Genomic DNA, 27,558 nt, shown 5'->3' on the forward strand with positions numbered 1-27,558 from the left:
CATATCAAAGTTTCATTTTAATTAAATACAGTCGTACATATTATACATTTTCACCGTGTTCTAAATACCGGTAAGTAAAAACTATTCCTGTGACAAATATCAAAATACATCTCTCTAGTTTACTTACTTCAATGTTAAAGTTTTTCTCCCTAAAATTATCACTGCCAGGAATATATATTATACAGAGTAGTCAATTATTCGCTTCATAAATGTACCAACAGGAACATGTAAACTGTTTATATATATATATATATATATATATATATATATATATATATATACACTACATACTGTATTATCAGCAATCATTGCTTAAAGTATTGAAAAACGTTAGTAACAAGCATTTCAAAATATCTATTCTGAAAACATCAATAATAAACGATCACGATATGACTTTCTATTTCAAATACTTACAGAACAAAAACAACAAAATTCCAGCATGCTACATAGCAATAATTGTAAATGTTTCATCAGATGTTGAAAGAAAACTTTGAACAAGCATTTTGTTTAGATTCTCGTTGGTTGATTTGGGGTATGCATTGGGAAAAGTGATATTCAAACATAACAATGTACCAAAATTGAAAATAACAATTACAAACATCACGGTCACACATTGTGTATACAACCGATGTCTCCGTAGTATATCAAGGCCTCTTGTGCGACGCGAAATGTAAGGATCGAAAATGTCAATCAAGAGGAATAGATAGAATTTCAAACTTTACTTATTGCCAATAGCATAAATCCAAGTAAACTTTGAATTTTCTATCAAAATTAACACACACACTTTGTAATTACTGCAAACACAAGTAGAAATAATAAAAATCAATGTTCTGAAGGATGTAAATTGAGATTACTGTAACAAACAACGTGCATCAGCAAAAGATACCGCAGCATGCATGTCTTATCGCTTAGATCATTTTCAGATCCACTACACCTACTTTATAGATGATGGAATGGAACGTCACTAATAGAATTCAAACAAAAATTTTCAATACAAATTTTAAAACATGTATTCAAACGGATGTTTCACTGAAAGGGGAATGAGAAAGGGGCGTGGCGAGATCCTCATGGAAAACAACATCCTGTAATAAGGAGGCAGGTCCACTTTTGGCTCGTTCTGCTGACTTTGAACGGAATTTTTTCTTCTTTTCATTTTTCTTCCTTCGACTTTTGCGCTCGTCATCATCTTCATGTAACTCTTGAAGCTATAATACATTATTCAAAAATATATATTTCTAAAATATTCCTGTCTGTAAATTATTTTTAAAAAAAGAAAATTCTTAAATTCAGTCATGAAATTTTCAAAAAATGAAAGCTTACTTTTGGTAATATTCTTCTGTTCATCATCGATATTGGAGGTGTATGTGGTGGAATGAGTGACTCTGAATCTGGTGTCTGTATTTCATATGTCGTCGGGGTTGATATAGGCGATTCTTGCAAGCTCTGATCCCTGGATGAATACGACGAACTGGCATACGCATCGATATGACTAACATGCTTCGACCTGTCTCCTTCATCGTAACAGTGTCCCTTGCGGCCTTCTGTAAGTGAAGACGATCGTTTTAATGACGGCTTCAATCTGCGTTTCACAGCAGCAAACAGTTCAAAAGGAGACAAGGACGACGGAGCGCCGGGAGATATAGCGGAAACCCCAGCATCTGCTAGCGTGCTATGCACTGGAGAGCTATCCATGCTAACAGATTTTTTAAATAGTTTCCTTTTCTTTTTCGGCTGTGCTGACTTTGAATGCAATTCATCATTTCCACTTCTATTTAATCTCGGTTCGCTGTCACTTGAAGAACATCCATGTTTCTTGCTTACTTCTGCTGTATATTCCATACCTTCATGTTTGTTCGAATCTTCAAGTATTACAACTCTGTTGTTTCCTATCGACAAATTGTTCTCACTCATTGATTTACTATCTGAAGATTTTCCATTGACGTCCTCCAAATTTTCAAAGAATTTTCGACGAGCTTCTTCTTTTGATACCCGTGTACTATTGGACGAAATATTGATATCAGACTTATATTTCGGATTGGGAACGTCAAAATTATTTTGCGTGTGTGTTGGTGAAACACTTGGAAAGGAGGATGTTCCATCAGAGCTGTCGCTTAACACATTCAAAGATAAACTGTTTGGCAATTGCCTCGCAGAAGTAGTCGTTACCGTTGTTGCAAGTGATTTTGAGCTATGTGAGGTAACAGATACCATGTATTGCGATTTTGGTACCAAGAAAGATGGCGGGGGAACAGGGAATTTTGAAGAGACCCCCTCCTCGTGATGTACATCTATCATAATCCTTTGATGGCGATCACTCACAGTTCCAGGTTCCGGGTCAATGACCATCTCTGTATCTGAATCATCCGTCCTCACATCTATAAGATCACCAGGTCCATGGGAACATATATTCTTTCGCAATCTATTACTGACTAAATCATGATGTTTTGTTGGTGTGTTCCGCCTGGAGTCTTTCAGGGTCTCTATTTGGTGATCAACAACTGCTTCATCTTTTAATAGGAAGTCCAATTCTGAACTGGAAATACTCCTAAAATGGTACAAAAGATATAAGTTATAATCATTTGCCTTTTAAGCATGAAGTATGCTTTAAAACTGGAAAAAAGAAACAATTTTAAAGAATTGTGAAAAAGATATTTTCATATACTGAAACCATATGACTGTAAATGTAATGTACTACACAATTACACGGATGATACTTTAGGTGCATCCCTCCCTTCTCCCAAACAAACAAAAAACCCGAAAACTTTGCACAAATCTCGATTTTCATTGTGAATTATATTGGCTTTCTATTGACAAGGCCTTTTGTGAAGAGACAAATGATATATTACATATTCTACATGTGACATGTGGAATAATGGTTTATGTAAACAAGTACATTATAATATGCCTTAGCAAGTACAATTTGAAAGCTCCCAATTACGGCTCTTTATTCCGATATAGTGCAGTTTCAACACAGAGCCCTTTATTTTTTGTGATTTTCAAATTCCAGGATATGAAAATGTAAATTACATAATTTCTAAACAAGAAGCCTGTATTCCATGAGTCGACTTATTCATACAAAGACACTTGCTGTAATTTGTATGCAAAATAGAGGTAAATCCTGATTGATATTTTGTTAACAAATTACCGCGCCGGGTATTTCTATACAAAGTAAACGCATTAGGACACGCATTCTTCTATATGTACAAATGAAGATAATGAGCACTGTTTAACCTCATAAATCCTAAAAAAAAATTTTTTTTAAAAATACAAAATTAAGCGAAAGGTAAAAACGGACACCTTGGACATACCAGGGGTGGGATGAGGTGCTAAAAAGAAGTAAGCATTCCCTGTTGACTTGCCACTCCCGTCGTGAGCCTATATATTAATCAGGTAAACGGAGTAATCCGTAGTCAAATCAGTATGTAAATAATGGTCTTGCAGTTGATATGAAACATGCCAGACGGCATTCGACCTAGTGATGACTTTCATATGATTAAATGTACTTTCTCTCTCTTTATTCATATTTTACATGTATAACCTATTCTAATTCACATACGGTGCAACCTAGACTCTTATATTTTACTATGTGCAAGGTGCCGGATGTTCCAAATGTATTGTATACATTTGAATTGTATTATATATATTGCTTACTCCTCCCAGGCACCTGATCCCACCTCTGGTGTGTCCAGGGGTCCGTGTTTGCCCGACTATCTATTTTGTATTGCTTATAGGAGTTTAGATTGATCACTGTTCGTTATCTTCGCCTTTCAATGATGTTTGTAGGTCACCATATACATAATACACAAATTTGGAACTTTAAAAATTTTAAAATAATTTTAGAAATTGTGAACACATGGTTCTGGAAATTAACTTTTTCCCCTGTGTACCATATGAATATATTCCTCTTATTGTGGCCCATCCCTCTTCCTGGGTGGGGTGTTATGTTTTGCGCAAATTTAACTGTACATTGCATGTAGATAATTGCATATTGATTTGACAAATTGAGAAGAAACATTTACAAAACTTTCTCTATGGGAAACTTTAAAACCAATTGTGGACCACCTTGGCACTGTTGGTCATGGTTTGGACATGGTAGAGTCTTGAATATAAAAAGACATTTTCAGCTATTCTGGTCAAGTGGTTTTTGAAAATGTTTTAAACACCAAACCCTAGTTCAAATTTTCACATTAATTTCCCCTTGGAAAAAGCATAGTCCTTCATTTGAAGATATTTTAATCCTCATCTTACAAAGACATTTTCTGACAAAGTAAATGTGATAAGACAGTTAAAGTGAAATCTTTGAATTTTCTCAATTCCTGTAATGAAACTATCTATTTACTAACAAGTGATAAAGATTAGCAACTAAATCTAACAATAATACAAAGAAGCTTTTTAGTTATGGAAAATGCAGATTAAATATTTTACATTATCAACTAAGAAAGCAAGCTGCTGATTTTTTCATCATTTTCTTATTGATAACCCATCATGTAATCTGTGTGCACGTGTTGATGGTTATGCGGATAGTATTCATTACTTTCTGCAATGTCCTGCTTTTATTTCTGAAAGCAATTGGCTGTTAAATTGTTTACACGCACCTACTGATGTACCGACAACATTTCAAATTCAAAGTGGTTTATAATTTGTCAATAGATGTCAATGAAAATCTGTTTGATACTGTACATATATCTACCAAAGAAAGGGCTTTAATTAAACAATATTATTACTAGTACTCACATACTACCTTACTATTTTTGTTGTATGCATACAATATGTAGTTCGTAACCCCTTTGAAGGGCTACGAGTATTAAGCATTTTCTTCTCTCTTTATTAGTACATTTATCTCTTCATTATCATTAAAAATTATTTTATCTTTTGCTTTTTTGTGTGTCTTGTACAAAATATGTACCTTCCCTTTAAAGCTTTGTAATTATACATGGAGAGGACGTTTCAAAGCTCATAACCTGTTATTGAACCCTTTTCTATATTGAATAAAATATTCATTAAAATTCCAAGTGACATAGCAAATCCGAAACATCTGCGTTCACCTTTTATCTAACAAAATTGAAAGTAATTTTAGGGGGCCAAATAAATATAAGGCCCCAATAAGATACATTTTTTCGTTGAAAACCAGATCCGGGTTAGAAGAGGTGCTCAGTACCCCTTGCTTGTCGTATGAGGTGACTAAACGGGGCGGACAGTAGATATGACCGCAAAAACCGAGACCTTGTGTCATAGCAGGTGTGGCACGATAAAAATCCCTCCCTGCTTAAAGGCCGTAAGCGCCGAGCATAGACCTAACTTTTACAGCCCTATGAAAAATCCTCTAGAGGGACGTTAAACAGTAAAAAAAAATATCTATCAATCAGTTTGAAAAATAAGTCGACAGTATGTAAAATTTACAGGCGACATACACAGACGACGGATATGTTTTGCTCAAAGAAGCTCAACTCCTTACGCTGAAACAAGCCAAGAAGTTGCAAAAACGTCACAGTGACTACCTATACTCTATGTATGGCGATGCTGATATTAAAAAATATTTCATTCTTCGTCTACTTAAATCATTCAATTACTCTGGTATATTGAAAGGGGGGATTATATTAGTGTTTCGATTGCCCGATCAACACAATAATAAACGTAAGAAGGTCTGCAATAATTTCCAAATATATTTAATTATTTTTACTTCAGCTGTCTATCGATATACATATTAATAAACCGGGGTTGCTTGATGAAAGTGCTATTTTGAATATATTGTTATCTACCGCCGTAAGATGGCTGAAATATTGCCAAAAAGGCGTAAAACCGTAATCAATCAATCAATGAACATACTGGTCTAATATCTAATCACGACATGCTGTATTCATTTAATAATCCATACCTCCTAAGCCTTCGCCTTTCATCTTCAGAGGAACCACGAGAACTTGGCCTTGACAAATTATCCGCCGCAAAGTGAATTTCTTTCAAAGACTAAAAATTAGAAATAATTTTTTCATAAAAAGCTAAGCGGATTAAATAAAAACAATGAATGCAGATAGTTCTCGTTAAAAGGACGGCAAGTTTGACACTCAAAAATTGTTTAACCGTTATTAATTTACATAAGTGATAAAACAAAATGTAAAATTATATTCATATTATATCTTTTATTAATACCTCTTTCATATACTGCATCACAATCTACAAACAAAAATGCAAAATACTTATTTTCACATGGAAAATGTAGTATTTTAAAAACTAAATATATGAATAATTTACGTACAAATGTAGATTGAAATAAAGGCAAAAATGGATTTTAGCTAGTATGAAGGCTTAGAAAATGAATATCGTCCAAATCACCCACCTGACCGCCTGTATTTCCTGTGTTAGATTAAAAGCCAACTATGATCCCAATATCGCCCACAGTGTGAACAATATTGAAACTACACACATCATTCCTATGCCGTGGGGATCCGGGTTAGAAGAGATCCTCAGTACCCCTTTGCTTGTCGTAAGAGGCGACTAAATGGGGCGGTCCTTCGGATGAGACCGCAAAAACCGAGGTCCCGTGTCACAGCAGGTATGACACGATAAAGATCCCTTCCTGTTCAATGGCCATAAGCGCTGAGCATAGGCTTAAATTTTGCATCCGTTCACCGGCAGTGGTGACGTCTCCATATGAGTGAAATATTCTCTAGGGACGTTAAACGCTATTTAACCAATCAATCATATCACTCCTATATGTTCCTTTGTAAACTTAGAACTTTCTTGTGGTCGCGCTCAGACACCAAAATTCGATAGGTGAACTAAAATCAACACTACGTCATGATGCTTGCATATTCCTATGACAATTTTCCGCTTACATTGAGAAGTTTGTTATTATGCTCAAATATTCATTTCACATATTACATTATTTGGTTCTTGAGAAGTTTCAATATATTCCTATGTAAAATTTGGAATCCCTCACCCTGTTGGTCCCTAGTGTCAAACCAAACCGTCAATATATAAGGAAACTTTAACTTTCCTGGTTCTGTGATTCTACAGAAGATTTTTAACATCCTTACCCACTTAAACAACCATATCATAAGCATCTCTGGTCGCAAGGAAAATATACATGTACATTTGTTTGTATGAAAGGCGAATATAACGAACAGTTATCAATCTCATAATTCCCACAGGGAAAAGAAAATAAAGAGTTGAGCAAACACGGACCCTTAGGCATACCAGAGGCGGGATCTGGTGTCCAAGAGGAGTAAGCATCCCCTGTCGACCGGTCACACCCGCCATGAGCGCTATGTCTTAATCAGGTAAAGTGCCATGAACGGCCTAACAATGGGCATGAAACACATCAAACAGCAATTGACCCAAAAATATGATTTGTGCGTTATTTAGCTGAAATAGGTCAAGCGGTTCTTGAGAAGGGGAAAAACACGAGAAACGTTTAGACCAGATAGACACTGGACAGAAGTTGATAAAAAATCCCACTCAAGCCTTTGGTTCAGGTGAGCTGATATAATTTGTTATTTTACCATGAACATAAAATAATTTTTGCTATAATAAACACCAATAATGACCTCATTTATTTTATGCTTTAGATCTGTACTGGCATGGATGGACAGCCTTTTGGATTCCGAGGACGGTTTAGACAACTGCTCTAATCTGGAAATAATATCCTTCTCCATGTCTGGATGTTCAGAATCAACTACTATCGAGGCAAGCTCCCGCAGGCGTGTCAGCTGTTGGATACAATGTCAATAGATCATATGATGTACAGTCAAATCTTTGAGATATTTCATCCATTCGTAATTTTTCATTAAAACATGTATCTCATACTATCATTTTTCAAATGATAGACAATTAACGTTTATTTGACAGTAAAGCATTGTTTTTACCTCTGATAACACATCTTCAATTCGTCGCTGGTCTCTTTTGTGAATTCGTCGAAATTCTGCCAGGCGACGCACCAAATCAACTTTTTCTTTCATGGTTGAATCTTGATCTTTCTCAGAGCGACAACACATGTCCTTCAATTTCTTCTTTAATTCTTCAATTTCTTTCTTACTAGATTCAATCTAGAGAAATCTATTTTCATTGAATGTTTATCTTTAAGAAATAATTATCATCAACTTAGATATTGTACTTATCTTCATGATAATCTAAACTCAATCGTGAACACTCGGTTGCTTTTCGAGATGTAGGACTGGCAGCCGTTGTAATACAGAGAGAGGTTAAAATCAATGCAAAACGTATCGATATTAGTACTTGATAGGATCTTTGTTTAACTCACTAAATAGCTGAACAAACCTGAGTAAGTCTCTTTTCCCTCAACAGCTGTTCTTCATCAAGTTCCTTCCTAAGTTTTTTCAGCTGTTCTAGCAAAGCTTTCCGTTCTCGAGAATGCTCGTCGTCCCGGCATTTCAGTTGCCTTTGCAGGTCCATCGCCAATTCGTGTGCTTCATTAAGTAGTCTTTTTTGTTCTGCTCTCTCGGATTCCCATGCAACTTCCATTCGACTCTGCATATCTTTAGTTTTATATTGTGAGTATGCGATAGTATCCAGTTTCTCTTCCAGCTGAAATATAGTGTACAACGCTATGTATTATAAGTACTAAAATACAGTGTACAACGCTATGTATTATAAGTACTATAATATAGTGTACACCGCTATGTATTATAAGCACTAAAACATAGTGTACAACGCTATGTATTATAAGTACTAAAATATAGTGTACAAAGCTATGCATTATAAGTACTAAAATATAGTGTACAAGGCTATGCATTATAAGTACTAAAATACAGTGTACAACGCTATGTATTATAAGTACTAAAATATAGTGTACAACGCTATGTATTATAAGTACTAAAATATAGTGTACAAAGCTATGTATTATAAGTACTAAAATATAGTGTACAAAGCTATGCATTATAAGTACTAAGATATAGTGTACAAGGCTATGCATTATAAGTACTAAAATACAGTGTACAACGCTATGTATTATAAGTACTAAAATATAGTGTACAAAGCTATGTATTATAAGTACTAAGATATAGTGTACAACGCTATGTATTATAAGTACTAAAATATAGTGTACAAAGCTATGTATTATAAGTACTAAAATATAGTGTACAACGCTATGTATTATAAGTACTAAAATATAGTGTACAAAGCTATGCATTATAAGTACTAAAATATAGTGCACCACGCTATACATTATAAGTGCTGAAATATAGTGTACAACGCTATGCATTATAAGTACTAAAATATAGTGCACAACGCTATGCATTATAAGTACTGAAATATAGTGCACAACGCTATGCATTATAAGTACTAAAATATAGTGTACAAAGCTATACATTATAAGTACTCAAACGCCGATTAAGACATCAGATGATTAATATAACATTGAATGTTTTCTGCTTTTTTGTTTTATTTCCTCTTGAGCACACATGTTAATCGAATGATATTGGGCTTAAATTGTGAAAAGAGTGCGAACTTTATAGATTAAACAATTCATTGTACCTGATTTATACAACTTTGCATTCCTGATCGTTCCACTTCCCATTTTGAGCGTTCTGTAGTCATTCTGTTAACAATTTCGGCCCGTTCATATTCCTGGTCAGCCAGTTGTTGCTTCAATTCTTCTACTTTACCCTCAAGATCCATGGCCAGCCTCCGACTAGATTCTATCTGCATTAAAAATTTATGTTTCAAATCTTAATCCTAAGGCACTTGTACATGTAGCTTTAACATGTTATTTTGTGTCGTATTAACACTTTGTTGACAGTGCGTGATTTAAGAAGTTAAGGAAACATCAATTGAGCTTTTATTTTGTCTGAAGGTACGAGCGCAAAATGATTTTGGGAGAAAGTAGATGTTGCCTTTACCTCTTTGATGTGTTTTTCAAGTACATTTCTCTCTTCCTTCCAATGTTCCAGGTCTTTGGTGTATGTTTCCTTCATATTCCCCATTCCTTTTTGTACACCTTTTATCATTTCTTGATTCAGGACTTTTTCACGCTGCAGTTTATCTAAAACGCCAAGAAGTTTCATGTGCTCCTTTTGAAGGTTCTCTAATCTTGTTTCGTATCTGACTTTCATTGCCAGATATTCTGCACGGAGAACCTTTTCATGGTATTGAATTTGATAAGCCACTTCCTCCTACAAAGAGAATATTCAAATTTAGATAGTTTATATACTGTTATAATACATGTAACATTGTTGCATTGACTATGAAAAAAGAAAAGAAAAGAGAAGCATAATTTATCTACTGAATCACCCAACTTACGTGATTGACAAAATTATAAATGTAAATCTATTTCCATAAAACTCAATTCTGATTTACAACTCACTTGTGCTCTTAATCTTTCAAGTTCTTCTTTCATTTTATCATTTGATGTCATTTCAGCTGTGAGCTGACGTATTTTCTGTGTAAGCTCGTCCTGTAATTTAAGTTTTTCGCTCTTCAAAGTCCTCATATTTGCTTCATGTTCAATTTTTGAGACCCTAAATTCTGTCGAAGTCTTTTCCTTACTTTCTAACAACTTATGAGTCTCCTTACGTAGAAGAGCGACAATCTGACTTTCTTTCTTTGCTGCGGTCTCTTCATACATTCTTAACTTTTCCTTCGCTACATTGTAAGCTATTTCAATCTGTGATCGATCCTTGTTCCACAGGACCATCGCCTCACTTAGAGCTTGCTTGGTTTTCTCCAACTCTTCTTGTAATGTACAATTATCGGTGTGAAGTTTACCAAGATTGGACGCCATTGTTTCCAAATCACCTTTAAGTTGTTTGTTGTCCTGCTCCCATTCCGCTTTAGTAACATTCTTGACTTTTGAATTCCCTGACAGTTCGTCAATTTCGTTTTGTTTTAATTCAATTGTCTCATTAAGTTCTGAAATTTCTTCAGTTTGATAATTGATTTCATCTTGCTTTGATTCTATTATGTCCTTTAATGATTTTATTATATCATCCTTATCCTTTAATTTTTCATCTACTGGATGCAATTTCTCGCGCAAATCTCGAATTTCAATTTCCTTGTGCGAGATTTGATCGAGAAGTAATTGTAAGTCTTCCTCTCTTTGTTTGATAATCTCTTCTTGTTCGTTAATTATCTCTTCTTTCCGTTTTAATATATCTGAATTAACTGTAATTTTTTCTTCAATCTCCCTCAGTTGTTTTTGTTTGTTGCACACATCTTCTTTGAATCCCCTAAGCGACCCTCTTAGTGTCTCAGAATCTTCAGTTAACTCTCGTAGTCGCTGTTGGGACTCATTCTTTTCTTTTTCGATGGTGGTGCATTTTGATCTCCAGTGTGTTCCTACCTAGGCAAATATTCATGAAGCAATGATCTAAGTTAAATATGTATATATATATATATATATATATATATATATATATATATATAATTCAATAAAAAAAAAGCAGGAAAATATACAGTTCCAAAATATATTATGGAACTGTATATTTTCCTGCTTTTTTTATTGAATAATTTGACTGTGTGATATCAACTCTTTCTATTTGGATTATATATATATATATATATATATATATATATATATATATATATATATACATTCAATCAATAAATTATTTTTTCTTGGTATCGGGGTAGAATAAAGGTCAAAAAATCCAATCCAATCCAATATACTCAAACTTTTTATGAGTGTCTTGGATTTTATTTTATTTTTCGACTATATATATATATAATACTAATTATTAACTTTATTAATAGACATCTGTCCTGATAACTTCAGAAATGATTTTCTTTGTAACATATTGTATTGGACCTGTATGTATGTATGTATGTACATGTATGTATGTATGTATGTATATGTATATATAAGCTATATCCGTTCATTATTGTATTGGGCTTTAATGTGTGTATGTATAAGCTATATCCGTTCATTATTGTATTGGGCCTTAATGTGTGTATGTATAAGCTATATCCGTTCATTATTGTATTGGGCCTTAATGTGTGTATGTATAAGCTATATCCGTTCATTATTGTTTTGAGCTTTAACGTGTGTATGTATAAGCTATATCTGTTCATTATTGGATTGGGCCTTAATATGTGTATGTATAAGCTATATCCGTTCAAGATGGTCCTGTTTCATTATAGATGTATTTTCTCAATCGAGATATATAAGATGGGTCAAATTTATAAATTTATTAAATGGATTACCGGAGATGCCAAAATAATTTTGTGAAAGCGCATGGTATGTATTATTATTGGTGAGTAATTTATTACTGAACATAAATGTTAACTTGCTTACTTCATTCAATTGCTTTTCCAAACTTGCAATCCTCTCTCTGTAATTGGATATATCTGACGTGGTTTGGGTTTTAGACGCATCTTTCTGCAATAAACATATACAAACAATTATCTGCTACATATATAACCTCTCTAATTCCATAGTTCAATTATCTTATCGGCAGTAAAGACGCACTACTAATACAAGAAAATTAATTGAAATGTTTGTAAAAGCATGGCAAGATAATTAGTTAGAGACCATGTGCTTAGTAGAAAAACAGAAATGAGCGTATGCATTGCATTGTTCATTGATAAATATAAAGACTTTGTTTATAATTCTTATCAAAGGAGAAATGTTTTAATGAGATGATATCGTTAATTCTCAATTCATGAAAGACATATTATAAACACATTAATGAGTTCGTTTGGCAAATATTCAAATTCTAAAGATACAAAAACTCTGAACAACCAAAATTACATCATTATTAAATCATGCCAACAGTAAATTAGACATATCCATTCTATTGATTGTATTCTACCAATACATGACAATATTTATTGTTGAGAGTTGTAAAATGACTTATTCTATTTGGTACACATTTTTAAAAAAAATCACCACATACCACTGCCACGTCAAAGCTAGGTTTTTCGTCAATGTGGTAGGATGGTGTCTTTTCATTTTCTGACTCCTCACTTTCAACCTATGATAAATACAGTAAATTTTGATTAACAATGAATTACATTAAACATATATATATATATATATATATATATATATACGCTATAATTATTACCTACTTTGCCACTATATTACAACTGCATTTCAAAAACAAAAAATATCGGTTTATCAAAAGAGAAAATATGTCAATTATTTTTTGAAGGGGTTTCTTTTAGTGAAATATTTCATATCAATTCTGACACAATTTTGTTTAATTTCATCAATATCCATAGAAGTACATGCATTCATGTAAATGTAACATTTATTTCCCAAATTAATCAACCCAGTCAAGAAGACCATTGCTGTCTTATTGCTTGAGGTAGACAAAATCAAACACTAATTGAATAGAAAAGTTGTCATTTATTATGTAAATGGCCCAATAAAATATCATAAAGACGTATATTCCAAAATACAGAAAAAGTATATGTATGGAGAGCAGGAGACTAGTAAACATTACACATATCAATTTGGCAACATGAGAATATGCAAGCTGACCCCTTATTCCAACAAAATACAAAATATTCAAAAAAGTAATAAAAACATGTCACATGACACAAAATATCTGTCTGCCGACAAAAAAGTGGATAAAAACCAATAACAAGGTCCACTACAAGGCGTATTCAACAGGAATGGTGCCAGAAAGGGGTGGATGATGGGTCAATAAATGCAGGCAACATATCTATAGTGGCTCCTCTTTTGTGTTAACAAATCGATAATGGTCACATGATCTAATAAATACAACTGGTTGGTTGCAACCCACATCAAAATTGGTACCGTATAAGTTTTACATTAAGGACTAGTGTAAAACTAGGCTCCTTATTAATTCAAATTTCTGATCTGAATAACAGGTCAACATGCATTGTCGGACATCTGAATATTATTGAGTACTATACTAGTTATAAGTATCACTAGCCCCAAGTGCTATGAAATCTATAATAATTTTCCTGTTTAGCATATCTAAGCTAAATTCTGATATTCAGCAACAGTATAGTACAATATGTCTTCTTACAACACAAATGTATCCGCAAGTGATCATACTTATGAAATAATTACATAATATATACTATAATAACACTATACGACTATTTTGGACCCACCCTAGAGTCAGAACCCTTACCTAAGGGATCCTGAAATTTACAATTTTGGTAAAGACCTTCACACTCTTGCTGAATAATTATACATTCAACATGAGCGCAAGTTAAGAAGAAAATATTCAAACATTTTACAAATTTTGATATGGTCTTACAGATCTTTTTTTAAAATGCATTCAGAATTATGCAATATCAGGGACCAAGCGTGAGAAACATGACTACGGAGAAAGAAAGCCCTAAAAGCAGAAAAATACTGGCGTCCCGCTGAACAATATAAAGGTGTGTAACCAGTTGCTTTACAAACAGTACCAATTTCAAAAATCTATTTTCTATAACCTGTTAGATGTTTTGAATATATACCCTTCTGTCAGAACAAAAGTGATGTTTAGTAACATGACTGAAGATCCCTATCCAATGAATACACCCCCGTAAAATACAGTATGCCAAAGTATTTGATATCAATGTACATTATTACACACAAAATAGTTTGTTGATTCGACAACCTTGCTTCTGTCACACTTCACATGGATTTCTCGTAGACAAGCTGTTAAATTTATTAAGCATTAACATAATATGACTATATTTACCCTGTCCTTCACTAGATACCTCTACCCCTGGAGTTGCTAAATTCACAATTTTAGTATACCCCTCTCTCATTTTCCTAAAATGCATTTAGTTTTTGTTTTGTAGAATATCAGCAAAATTAAAAACTGGGTTCATGAAATTTAATTTTTTGGTAAAAGGCTACCTGTTCCTTCTAAATATCCATTTAGTATCAATAGCATAAAAGGATGTCATTTAAGGTGGATTGATCCTCATGTGACTTATCAATATTAATGGTTGAAAGTGGAAAAACTGTATTAATTTCCACTCAGTATAGTTTAATTTAATCAATAACCAAAGAAAATCTGTATGTTGCCACCTTTTTAAAGATGTCAGACATACAAAAACAGAAGTATATATCAACATAAAAAATCGCACATTTTCGTTAAACAGAATAATAAAAATTGATTAAAACTTGTTGAAATTACTAATTTTAAATGGCAACAGTTGAAGAAAACTGCTAATTCATAGATATATCAAAATTAATTGTGGATATTAGGGAAAGCATTGTGTCATAGACATGAAGTAGAGGAAAATCCAGCATAGGAGTTATTGCCCTTGACAACATTTTTAAAATTATAAATAATTGATTATCTATGGAAAATAAAAGCTTTTTCAGTATCAAAAGTTTACCAAATTTTTTATTTTATTCAGTGTACAAAATTCCTCTGAGAGATATATTTCTATCATGTGCAAAATTTAATTAAATAAAGGTTTTGCAAAAACCTATGACATCACACGGGGATCGATCGACCTTAAATGTTCTACAAATAAATACTATATGCCATGTTTAGGGTCGACATGGAATCAGAACATCTACCTCAGGGATCATGAAATAAACGATTCAAATTATCAAATTCCCTACCCCTGAGGTAAGGAAATTTACAATTTAGTAAAGGGCTATCCGCTCCATCTAAATATCCATTCAGTTTCAATTTGGTATCAATACACGTAGCATTAAAGAAGATGGTATTTAAATATTTTACATATATACACTATATACAAAGGTTGGCCCCGCCCTGGAGTCTGAACCTCTATCTCGGGGATCGTGAAATTTACAATATTGGTTGAGGCCTGCCTGCTTTATATGAGTATGCATTTAATTTTTCTAATAGATGTGCAGTTGTAGAGAAGATTTTTGAAAATTTACAAATATTTTGCAGTTTTGTTTTTATTTTACCTCGCCCCTGAGGCCTCAGGAGTGCAGGAATCCTGAAATTTACAGTTTAACCCCCCCCCCCCCGTACCAGATTTGAAAAGAATTAGAAGGGTAGTTATTACATGTACATGTAAGAAATTAAAAATGTTTAATTGTTAATGCATGGTGTACGACGGACGACGATAGACGCAGACCAATAGCAATACGTCACACGAGTGACTCAGGTGACCTAAAAAGACGTGGAAAAACGCACATGTAACTGTATCAATAAGAAAATTAAAATGAACCTACCTGTTCAGAGGCAAAGTTAGCTCGAAGACATCGGTTCTCTTCTTCAAGAGTGAACATTCTTTCTCGTAACCCTTTTATCTGGTCTGTTGCTATCTTCAAAAGTTTCTTTCCCTCTAAAATCTGTAAAATATACCATATATTTACCGAGCCGCAAAATACGTTTGTATTATGTCAACGATGCTGAAAATCTATACTAAGTACACGGATCATCGTTAGGCCACACGCACTACATAGGGCTGCTTTCATCATCCTGTTCTATTTACGTTTTCCCTCTCTGATATCTGTATTAAAGAGTTGAAAATGTTCCTGTTGTGATACGTTAACAAGACATCTACAGTAGCGGTACAGTGTGTGGAATTCAGAAGAAATACGACACAATTGATATTTAATATCAAAATGATATGAAAACACTTGAGCTTTAAAGTTTTTATTAAGAAACGCATAAAATGGCTTCTTTTAACATACTGTGGAATCATTAGAATTCGTGGTGGCTCAATTTTCGTGGAATTCGTGGGTACCCCATACCCAGTAATTTACATCCTCAACGAATATACAATATATATTACATATATACAATATATATTACAAATATATAAATCCAGGAAATTACGTCCCCACGAACCGTGAAAATTCAGCAATGCACGAAAATTAGCCCCTACGAATTTAAATGATTCTACAGTATACTTGAGAATATATCGTTAAATATCAGTACAGTTTTCATGATAGTACATGTATATCAGACAATGGTCAAGGTACGTACAAAACACAACATACCTCTGCTTGAAGGAGTTCCTTCTCCCGTGCGAAAAGTTTGGCGTCGTCTGACATGGCGGTGGAAATAGTCTCTGTCGAAACTAATGCTAATTTCTTTTCTGTTGCTGCAAGTTTTTGTCTCTCCTCCGCCAGTAGACGTTCCAAGCAATCAATCCTTTTGCGAAACTGGCTCTAAAACAAATAAGGATCCCGTTCTCTATATATTTAGAAACTGTCTCTACTTGTAAAACAAATAAGGATTCCGATCTCTATATATTTAGAAACTTGATAACATTGAAGTGGAATTAAGCATCCACATTTCAAAACCGCATAAAAATACTTTGAAACTAAACATGATAAACGAATAAAGGAATTTGTCTTTAACTCAAATGATAAAGTGTTCATTCTTGATATCTGATCATACTGGTGAATAGCGAGGAAAAGGAAATCATCTTTACAATAACTCCAGACATATCGAAAAACAAATGATCAAAAGCATAAATCATACAAAATAGAAGGTTACAAATTGTTGCTGTTTTTTCTTATTTCTGTACCAAACTGCACTCAAAATAGTTTCAAAAATCAAAAGATGACAGTGCCAGCTTTTAAGAAAAAATTGCTACGATGAAGATTATTACGGTTTTAGCCAGACCTTACCCTTTGCTTCACTGTGAATGTATAACAGGTTTTCACATTGGAATTTATACATGTGAATATCATTTGCAATATATTTTGTCATTCATTAGTTCAATCAATATAAAACAATATCATAATAACTTTCCTACTCTGAAAATGCACATTACAGCCTATTTCCAGGAGAGAGAAAACGGCGATGATTATGGGTGTTTACCGTTTAATTGAACATGACATTATAATTAAGGCAGATGAACCCTTCTCTATCGTCTGCCAGATATCAAGACCAGAAAAAAAAGAGTTCAAAGAATCAGAGCTTAAAAACTACAGAAGTATAAATATATCCACATGGGGAAAATAACTTCATTATTACTAAACAATCCTGAAAGCACGTTACAGATATCCGGTATTGTTGTTTTTTCTTTGTAAAAGCACTGCAAATTTGATTAATAAGATGCTGAAAAACGTGCTATGATAAAAGGTATGAAAGCGATATAATTACAGCCATACATTAAGAACTGCAAGCGAGAGAGGGATCTGTTAGTAGAGCTGACATGTTTTCAATAGGAAAAATATACATTCTAAGTTCACAAGTGTTTAAGCTTGATAATTGTTGGAGTTCATATTTTGTATTATCTAAACTGATTTTCATTCATATCTTTGTCTGCCTGCAACTTTAACCTTCGTCATAACTACTTAAGTATACAACAGAGAAACTTCGTACTTTGTGAACTGAAAGGTCAGAGCTATGTGAATGATACAAGTCAAGGTCATGCTTCGAGGTCAAGATATTTGTCAAATTGAACTTAGCCATGCTAGAGTGTAAATTGTTTCCAATCTTATTACTCTCACTACAATATACTTTATCTAGCCGCATCAAATACATGTAAACACAAAAGAAATTAATCTCCAAGCATTTAAACAAAGTGAATAGATACAAGTACTCATTTATCAACTGAAATATTGACTCACATCCCAATCTCTCTGGATAACTTGTCGCTTTAGTGGTGATTCTGGACTGCCGGGTAGTACAGGAGACAAACCGGGAGACACCCCTGGAGATGTCCCATCAAACACTTCGTCACTTCCGATGCTGACGTCACTGCAGGTGCTGATTACTCTTGCACTGCGTCCACTAATATCGCTAGCTACCGAAAATGAGGCTGCTATACGCTCCAATTCACGTTCTGCTGTGTCTGCTCGTTCTTTCACAATATCCAGTAGATTAGTGAGAATCTACAAGTTTAACAACAGTCAATCGGTAAGTGTAAGTCCCGCCGAAGCCTTACATCTAGCATACCCCCTAGTTAATGGAGATAACGTCATCAGCTATCAATGAAATCGACATCGCTTACTTCAAGATATCATACATTAATCAGAAACTAAGAAATGCTACATATATACAGTTCGCAACTTTCCCCAGAGTAACAGACGTACAATGCCGATACACTTTACTACAGGTGGTTCTTCATCGGTATGATCCAATTATTTTCTATTTTCTAATCTTCACGTTAGTGATACTGTGACTGAAGATCGAGACGATATTCAAGAAAAGTAAACAGTCAATAAGAATATTCCCTCTACTACAAGCAAATATCAATGATAACAAAGAGAACTCGAGTTGTCTTTGGCACTGTATCAGAAGTACTTTAAAACTGCACCATTGCTTTCTGGAATTAGTGAACTCCTATTTGATGTTAGAATTTCATGGACTTGGGTGCTTATCATTACTTCTAAGTTCTTGAAAATATTCCAAAAATAATTCTAGCAGAAAATTGTATATCTATTAGATACAAGATAGTAACTTCATGAGATCCCAATGTAGGAATTATTTGTAAACATTTACATTCATCCAAAGTTCTGGCCTTCTAAGAAACAAAACCTATCTGCGTTATGTTCTTGCAGAAAAATTCATGTTCTTTATAGATGTACATACAATGTAATTATAGCAATTATATGCTATTGTAATTGGTTAATCCATATGAAGGTTAGTTATAGGAAGAAAAAATACTTTTTAACAAGATATGTAAACTATGTAATACTTGTATAGGAATGTACGATAAGGGAAAGTTTTGCCAGCAATGTGGACAAAGTCTTGTTTCTATTTCAGTTTTCCAATTTTGCTTGCTATAACAGTTGCAAAACTGACTAAATGCCTTCTCTACAATTGGTTTCTTCTTTACTGTTTTTAGCTTCAATACAATGTCTGATATTTTTTAAATGAGCTAAATCTATGATTCTAATAAAAATGAAGTTGCTTTATTTGTTTTAAAAATAATGTTTCTATTCCCAGTTTCACTATAACGTACCGGTTAAACTTTTTGATGTATGATCGGTGACGAAAATACCTACAAAAGATTTCCAAGCTATGGCCATCTGTGAAATCTCTCATAAATGCACATACCTCATTTTTGTCTTGCGCAAAGTCCAAATCGTTGAGAAGATCGAGTTCCTTCTTGCGGTAGTCGTCTTCAATGTTCTCAATTTGTCTCCGATATTCTTTTTCTTTCTTTAAAAGACTGGCAGTCTCTTCGCCTCTCTGTTTTAGTTTTTCTGATAGAGACTCTGAAATGTACACACAGTTGAAAATGCATATTCCTCCTAGCTTCTGTTTGCTCTGTCATATGGTATACAATGTTTAATACAGCGCTATCTTCCTATTTCATATCTTCCATGGCTTTATAGTATATTAGTATTGTGCATAAAGGGTTTAGCGAAACCTCCTAATTCCTTTTTTCGCTTATGAAAATTGTTTCTATATGGTTGTACCAGATCGAATAAATACAGTGCGATGATGAATCAGTTAATAAAACTCTACTTTTCAAAATATTGATTCACTTCTAACAAGACTAATTGATAAAAGAAGATGGTTTTAACTAAATCCACCTTCCCCTTTTCCAGTGGCACAATGTCATTCAGAGACGTATAGATGAGATTATGGCTTTATGACGAGAAGTTTGAACAAATGATAACATGAATGTTACCCGTTATAGGTTGCTATACCTTACACTCTACTATATTATGTAATACTGTAATAATTTTCTATCGTTCTCCAACAACCCACCAGGAGACCGTCTGTACAATATAAATATCAAACTTTAAACAACTTGTTGATATTCAAAAGATATCAAACATTTTCTTGTCACAAATGCTCTGGATATTTGCTCATCTCAATATCAAATTCCTATATTCCAAACAACAACAAAAACCGCATACACTATCTACATGTATATCTTTGCAATTGGAATTTCCAAAATACATTTGATATAGAGTTTTAAATGGTTTCTTTTTTTGAATGAATGTTTATCCGCGTGTATTCTTTAAAAGTAGATAAAAACTTCAGTTTAAAGAACATTTACTCATTAGAAAAAAATTCAGTAGAGTACTTCAAACTATATTCAGAATTACTCACCAATACGCTTGACAAAAGAAAACGCTATAACTATGAAAATATCAGACACATAGCAGATCTATACAGTATACACAAATACACGCAAACAACCACGTTCTGACTATTGTTGTCAAAAATAATCATATTTGACGATTTGCCACAGCACAAGGAAACCATTTTCCACTGACATCATTGGTTATGAATTCCATGCACGAACACTAAAATGTTTTCAAGGTTAATGTCCCCATTGTTTCAATAGTTACTGTCTACTTTCGACAGAACGTGTGTTTCATTTCGACCTACCGATTTACAATCTACCTATTCTTAGAAGCAGCTGAGTACCTGGTCTGATGAGTACAGTTTGGAGTGAATAAAGAATGATCACTTGCTATCAACATTTCCTGATGGGCTTCCGAGATAGGAACTTAGATTATCATAAATCATTTCAAAATATGGCATCAGATTCACACATTTTGAAATTGAGAATCTCTTTAGTATCTTTTTTTAAGAAAGGAAATCAAGGTAGACTCGTAGTAAGACTTCACCATAAAAACACGTTAAAAAATTTTTTAAAAGAAGGAGATAATAATTGTTGTGTCGATAAATGTCGAGAAAAGACAACTAATACCACCTTTACCAGAGAGAAAAATTCTGATATTATACATCTAATATCGACAAGCAGTTCACGATGACGGTACAATATAATGGAGAGCAAGCTTTACCCTAATATCATAGTCATCACTGTTGAACCCTACCTTCCTCCCGACTTATCCGCGGCAAGATCACGAATAAACACTTTCTGCCAAAGTAGCATTAAGTAAAGGAATTTGCTAAAGACATGGTGAGCCAGCATCACGGCCACAGCCGCATATTTTTCTAACCTTAATTACTTCGTGATTAGGTTTGCATTTCAAGGATATCTCATCGAAGCATTATTCGAGTTTGCATACAGCATGCAACGTAACATATTATACTAAGTTGATTTAGTAATATATTGTATTTCTTTTTATTACTTTAATTCTGAATAGATTGGGTAGTCCATTTCTATTCTTTGCAGATGTCTATTTGACGTGCAAGATCTTTATAGTATTTTTAAGCTAGAATTTACTCAGGCGAAATCTTAAAATAAAACATATCATTTACAAGTATTTTTGTGTGAAGTGATAAGAGACACATACAATGTATAGCGAAATACATTGAAGATTTATCTATTCAAAACTATAATACACCAAAATGATTAATTCATTTACTGCATATACATGCTTATGTACCTTCGGTGTGATTTGAACATATCTTAGTGACAAATACATATGTATGTTTTCTTACAATTTTTTGTAAATTGAATATAATTGTTGAAGTTCCTGTACTATATCACAATGGAGAATGTTTAGATATCTTATCTCAGCGGTTACCAAGAGGGGTGTCAAAATGATACATGTAATCCTCTGGTTAAATATTCCTTATCAAAGTTCAAAGTTTCATTGATGCCTGATGAAATAGCTAATTCTTTTATATATAACTAAAAGTGTATACAAAATATGTATTTGAACAGAAGAACTTACATGTAGTACAGAGATACATGAAAATACTAGGATTAATATTTGATGAGGAAAAGTACTGGTCAACATGTTTGGAAATTTTTCTCATTTGTAAACAGGAAAAATACATGTAACTTATGGGAGTACAAAAGTCAAGTCACTGTTTTACAAATTGTGAGTTCATGGTGCATGGATCATACATGTTAGGTAGAATGCCTGAAAATATCTAAAAGATATTTCTTATTTTTCTTCCTTGAAATTCAATCAGCATATCGTATACATGCCGTATCTCGTCATGTTTACAGAAAAAAATGAACACCTCATAATTATTGATAAATAACCATTAACTATCTAATAAAACACCAAGCAATGGAATACCTGACCGGTCACGATTCTGACACTTATAAACGACCCGAACAATCGCTGCAAGCATGAGGTGGTGAAAGATACAGTCATTGTTATGATTATAGAATGATCTCTAGAATCACCCATAGAGGAGGTGAAAAATCTTTAATCTGAAATGGAGCTTATTAAATCATTACATTCGTAACCGATATGTTAGTCCCGCAGTTCTGTATACTTCTGTGAATAACATAAACAGGTGGAGAAAGGTCAGGGGTCATCACCGTGCCACCTCCAACTGCAATATAGGACATCGGCATCATCTGAAGAACACGCCCTGTTCACTTCGCGAAAGAACGGTCGCTACTAACATGTACATCTTACGGAAGTACACTAAGTCGTCACAATGGCTGACTTCCTTTAGAAACAGGAATGAAAATATAAATATCAGCAATATTTGCATGTTCCTTATAGAATTTCTTTCCTAGATGGGTAATTCGGTCGGTTAACGCGTCAAATACTGATATGTAGATGCGGGTTCGGGTCCAGCAGGAGTTAAAATTTATTTTAAAGACTACTTTCTATCAAAACTGCATTTTTTCAATGAATAAAGTAAATTTGAAAGTTTTCAATTTCAAAATGTTATTATACATTTCCTCCGGTTTCATCCATATTGATTCTCTGGTGTGTCGTTCATCCTTAGTGATTCGCGTCTGCTGCGGCCGGGGCTCGAATTTACCTTACAAAGACAAAGTGAGTGATATACCACTACATGTATAAAATACCGAGACCTCTGGGAGATTCGTGACTTTCACTTCTAAGGCCGAGCGCAGAATCGAGAAATGACTGAGGAAATTACCATGGTAGGGGGTGTTTGAAATGAAGGATGTAATTCACTGCAGATCGTTATGTGTTGTAAAAAGTACAAATATGACCTATAAAAGCAACGGGGTCCTATATAATTTTTGTCGTTTGTTGTTAACACTTGAAATGAACTTTCAAATGTTGCCGGTCATTTGCCTAAAATTAATATAGTTTATTAGTGAGAGGGCTAAATGTTAGTATTATGGTCTATAGGAAATAAATTGGTTTTCACCTGCCAAAGATACACGTACCCAGCACGATATACGTACCCAGCACGATGCTGCATCATTTACGGGGCATAAAATATATATAGCAAAACGATAACGCCAATGCATTATTGATTTTAACAAACTGTAATGGCATTACATCCAAAAATTCTTATTTTTTGGGCAATTAAACCTTAAATGGCCCAGGACCTCCATTTTATCATATATGTACATCAATTTGATGGACATGACTTCGGTAACATGCATCGTAAGATGTTTTTGGGTGGGGTGTATTGGGGGATTGTATGTTGGTATTTTAGCATATCATGGTCACGTAATACTGTCTATCTGATCATACCAAACTAGGATAATTCACAAAACAACCATATAAAATAATGAGATGAGCGTTTTCGAGGTCATTTATTTCGAAAGATCATTCCACAACTCCTATTAAAAATTTGATGTCCTCGATCTGCAAATTCTTATTTACATGCCGGTGGCCTATTGTATCCTGTGTAATATTTACATATCCAATGTTTTTGCCTTTAATATCTTTACAAATTGTAATGATAGCCATTTTATCATGAATGCGCCGCAATTGTGAACGCTTTGTGAAGTTTACGGGCGTGAAGCATCGCAGTTCATGCCCTCGTGTATTTTCAGAATTGAATTTTTTTCTACATTTACATTGAATCTACTTTCATTTCTTTCGGAATTCCCGTTCGTCAAAACAAATGTACTCTATTTATCAAAATCCACGCTTTCATTGAAGAAATGGCTATCATTACAATTTGTAAACGCAAACACATAGACACATTTTGACGTTACTTTCTTTTAGCAGGATCTTTCGTTACGTCATATTGCAATTGTTCCTCGAGTGCTGGTTCACAGGACCAGCAGACATAAATGAGAGAACAGGTCACTGCTTATCTTTAATTCTCAGAGTAACTGTTTTCATGAAGATACCCAAAGATACCAGTATTTCAGTTCTATTTTATATCAGTTTTTTGTTGCCATTTCAATTTATTTTGTTGTAAACGCTGCCATAAATATGATAAATTCATGAAATTGCTGGGAATTGTTTTGGGTGTAACTCCTCTATTCCTTAATGATGTGTATTCAATATAACAACACTATCGTGACTTCCGATACGTAAACCCACGGAATCGTTCGAACAAATACTTTCTTATCTTCTAGAAATGATGAACGGAACGTTTCATACTCTTTACATCTTACTGAACATAAACTGCAGATCGAGAAACGTCAACAGCGCAACACCTGTTGGAAGGAAAGTATCACTTTGTAAAAATGAGGAACAAGTCGGATGTTTGGGGGTTTTGTTTAGTCTTAATGAAAGAAACATCTATCTCCTGGAGATTCGGTTCAAGGAATCGTGATTAAATGTATTTGTCTTTCCCATTGATAAGACCTATGGTAGAATGTGTTGATGTAATGAAATAGAAATAATTTCATATTCTTTATCACCTCAGCTTAATACTGCGCAAATCTTTTTTTAAAAAAAGCTTGCTGGAGCAAAACATAAAAATGAAATAGTCTTTTACATGTTGCTGTCCTCTAAAAATGGACTGCAATGCGCAGACCATTCGCAAGTGAAGGAGTATAAACCCAGATTTTGTTGGGGTTTTTTGGGGGGGGGGGGGGGGGGAGTGTCTTTTTCTCGACTTGACGAAAAATTCTGAGAAATGTTCCGATTAATTCCGGTCAAAACGTACATGCGCAAACTGACTTTCCCCACCCATAGCACCTGCTTTAACCTCGCTTATACATGTATATGTATATTGTCTATATGGACTTCAGGGACCACACAATAAAATGAAAGAGTAATGCTTTAAAGATACATGTATCTAAAGTTATATCACCATTCAGATAACTTAAACCATCGATATTGCTTGTTTCATGTACACTTACATGTAACTATGTATTACAGAGCCCAATACTTTGAAACTGAGAGTGGATGTTTTGTCCGTATGCATGCAAATGTAACAAGAAGAATTTCAACACGAGAATTGTGCCGTGACAATTAAATCTCCAGTTGGGTACTCTATCAACTCCACCGAATGACCGCCACAACCAGGATCTCTAGAATTTTCCCCAATAATTGTGTGATATTGAACACAATACACAACATAGTCCAAACCTCTGCCCACCTTTTGTACATGTAATATTGATATTTGTATCGAGAAGTATGCAAATGCACATGGTCGGATTTTTTTAACCTATCTCGAAGCTCACATACTTGTAGGTTATGATTATGAACCTTCAAAGATAAACAGACTTACTAAAATCTTATTATTTTCCTACAGGAGAAAATGCCTTCAGGCCTTTTCCTGTATGATGGAAATCCATAGGTGATTTACATATTAGGATAATTATTTTCGCTTAATAGGAAGTAGAAGTAGGAAAAGAAGTTGAGGAAACGTTAAAGACCAAACCAAAAAAATAGTTCAAAAACAGTACCAATCAATAAAATGAAAGGGCTTACAATTGTCAATATGGAGTATTTAATACTAACACTTTTCATAACCCTACGATTATCTATTGTACATATAGAAAATTCCATCGTTTTCATTTTTTTCTCAGTACTATTATATGTATAAAAAAGGTAGCAAAAAGTATGGTCCAGAATTAAATGTCGCACGGTTATGCAAGTTCAACGGACAAGTCATGGCACCAGATGGTAAGGACAACGGACACCTAATGGCACCAGATGGTAAGGACAACGGACACCTCATGGCACCAGATGGTAAGGACAACGGACACCTCATGGCACCAGATGGTAAGGACAACGGACAAGTCATGGCACCAGATGGTAAGGAGGAGGACCAGACTCGGTGACCTTAAACTGAGAATTCAGTCGAAAATGCCAAAGTCATAGAATTCTACACCTTTCATATTTCTGTACAAATTTAGTCCGTGGCGCATTGATATTTCAATACCATTCAATGTTTCAATGACTTCTGCATGCGAGTCCCAAAAGATTGAGAATCTAATACTAGATAGAATGCTTGATTTAGCGTGCTCTTCGTCTATATAGTCTCCAGGTCAGGTTGTTGTTGGGGTGGGTGGTCAATGACGTTTAAGGATAGAAATGTAGAGGTCAAGCAAGGTCAATCTTCAGTGACCAGATGCTTCGGTATCTGGCACATGACTGGAGATCAAATGGTCCCGGGTTCGAATCCCGGATTAGTCAGTCGCATTTTCTCTTAAACACCCAATAAACAAATTATATTCAAATTATTATTATAGTATTTTACTATCATTGTCGTCTCACACCAATGCTTAATATAAGACATACACTCTACCTTGTATTTCAAGCACAAAATGAGTTGATTTTATACTAACGAATGAAATTTCAAAGAAGTTGTGCTTGTTTTAACCACCACATGCTCCATTGAATTTCAGATCGAATTCTGTATGTTGCCATGAAACAAAACTGCACCAAATAATTTGTTTAACTAGTTGCTTGATTCTTAAGAATGACCTTACCAAAAACGTTTGGTATTTCGGAATTTAAAACTTTACTTTCAAATTGGCATGAACGGCTCATTACATAACAGATGTGAGCTCACAGTTTCAGACACACACACACATAGTGCTTTCTTAATAAGATTAGGTTTGACATTTGTACAAGGAAAACAATTAGAATTTCATCTGTCTCTGTGTATTATAAACGCTATGCAAGTTTCTTTGAAGAGATGTATATATTGGGTTTAGGCAGTTTTCAAT

The 27,558-nt window shown here is 34.0% G+C and overlaps 1 protein-coding gene across 1 annotated transcript in view; it reads right to left on the reverse strand.

The window, feature by feature from the left end:
- Positions 1 to 27,558, reverse strand: part of LOC125646843 (interaptin-like) — a 49,535-nt gene continuing 21,977 nt past the window's right edge. The window contains exons 4-19 of the mRNA XM_048873400.2: positions 19,875 to 20,035; positions 18,443 to 18,706; positions 16,859 to 17,029; positions 16,085 to 16,204; positions 12,846 to 12,923; positions 12,245 to 12,328; positions 10,319 to 11,293; positions 9,855 to 10,127; positions 9,490 to 9,657; positions 8,275 to 8,541; positions 7,863 to 8,042; positions 7,545 to 7,706; positions 6,148 to 6,171; positions 5,876 to 5,964; positions 1,321 to 2,545; positions 1 to 1,205 (exon numbers count right to left, since the gene is read on the reverse strand). Of these exons, the coding sequence (XP_048729357.1) occupies positions 1,014 to 1,205; positions 1,321 to 2,545; positions 5,876 to 5,964; positions 6,148 to 6,171; positions 7,545 to 7,706; positions 7,863 to 8,042; positions 8,275 to 8,541; positions 9,490 to 9,657; positions 9,855 to 10,127; positions 10,319 to 11,293; positions 12,245 to 12,328; positions 12,846 to 12,923; positions 16,085 to 16,204; positions 16,859 to 17,029; positions 18,443 to 18,706; positions 19,875 to 20,035 (4,433 nt within the window). The 3' untranslated portion in view covers positions 1 to 1,013. The remainder of the gene's footprint in view (positions 1,206 to 1,320; positions 2,546 to 5,875; positions 5,965 to 6,147; positions 6,172 to 7,544; positions 7,707 to 7,862; positions 8,043 to 8,274; positions 8,542 to 9,489; positions 9,658 to 9,854; positions 10,128 to 10,318; positions 11,294 to 12,244; positions 12,329 to 12,845; positions 12,924 to 16,084; positions 16,205 to 16,858; positions 17,030 to 18,442; positions 18,707 to 19,874; positions 20,036 to 27,558) is intronic.

This window comes from Ostrea edulis, chromosome 6 (genome assembly GCF_947568905.1).
Source record: "Ostrea edulis chromosome 6, xbOstEdul1.1, whole genome shotgun sequence".
Lineage (NCBI taxonomy): Eukaryota > Metazoa > Mollusca > Bivalvia > Ostreida > Ostreidae > Ostrea > Ostrea edulis.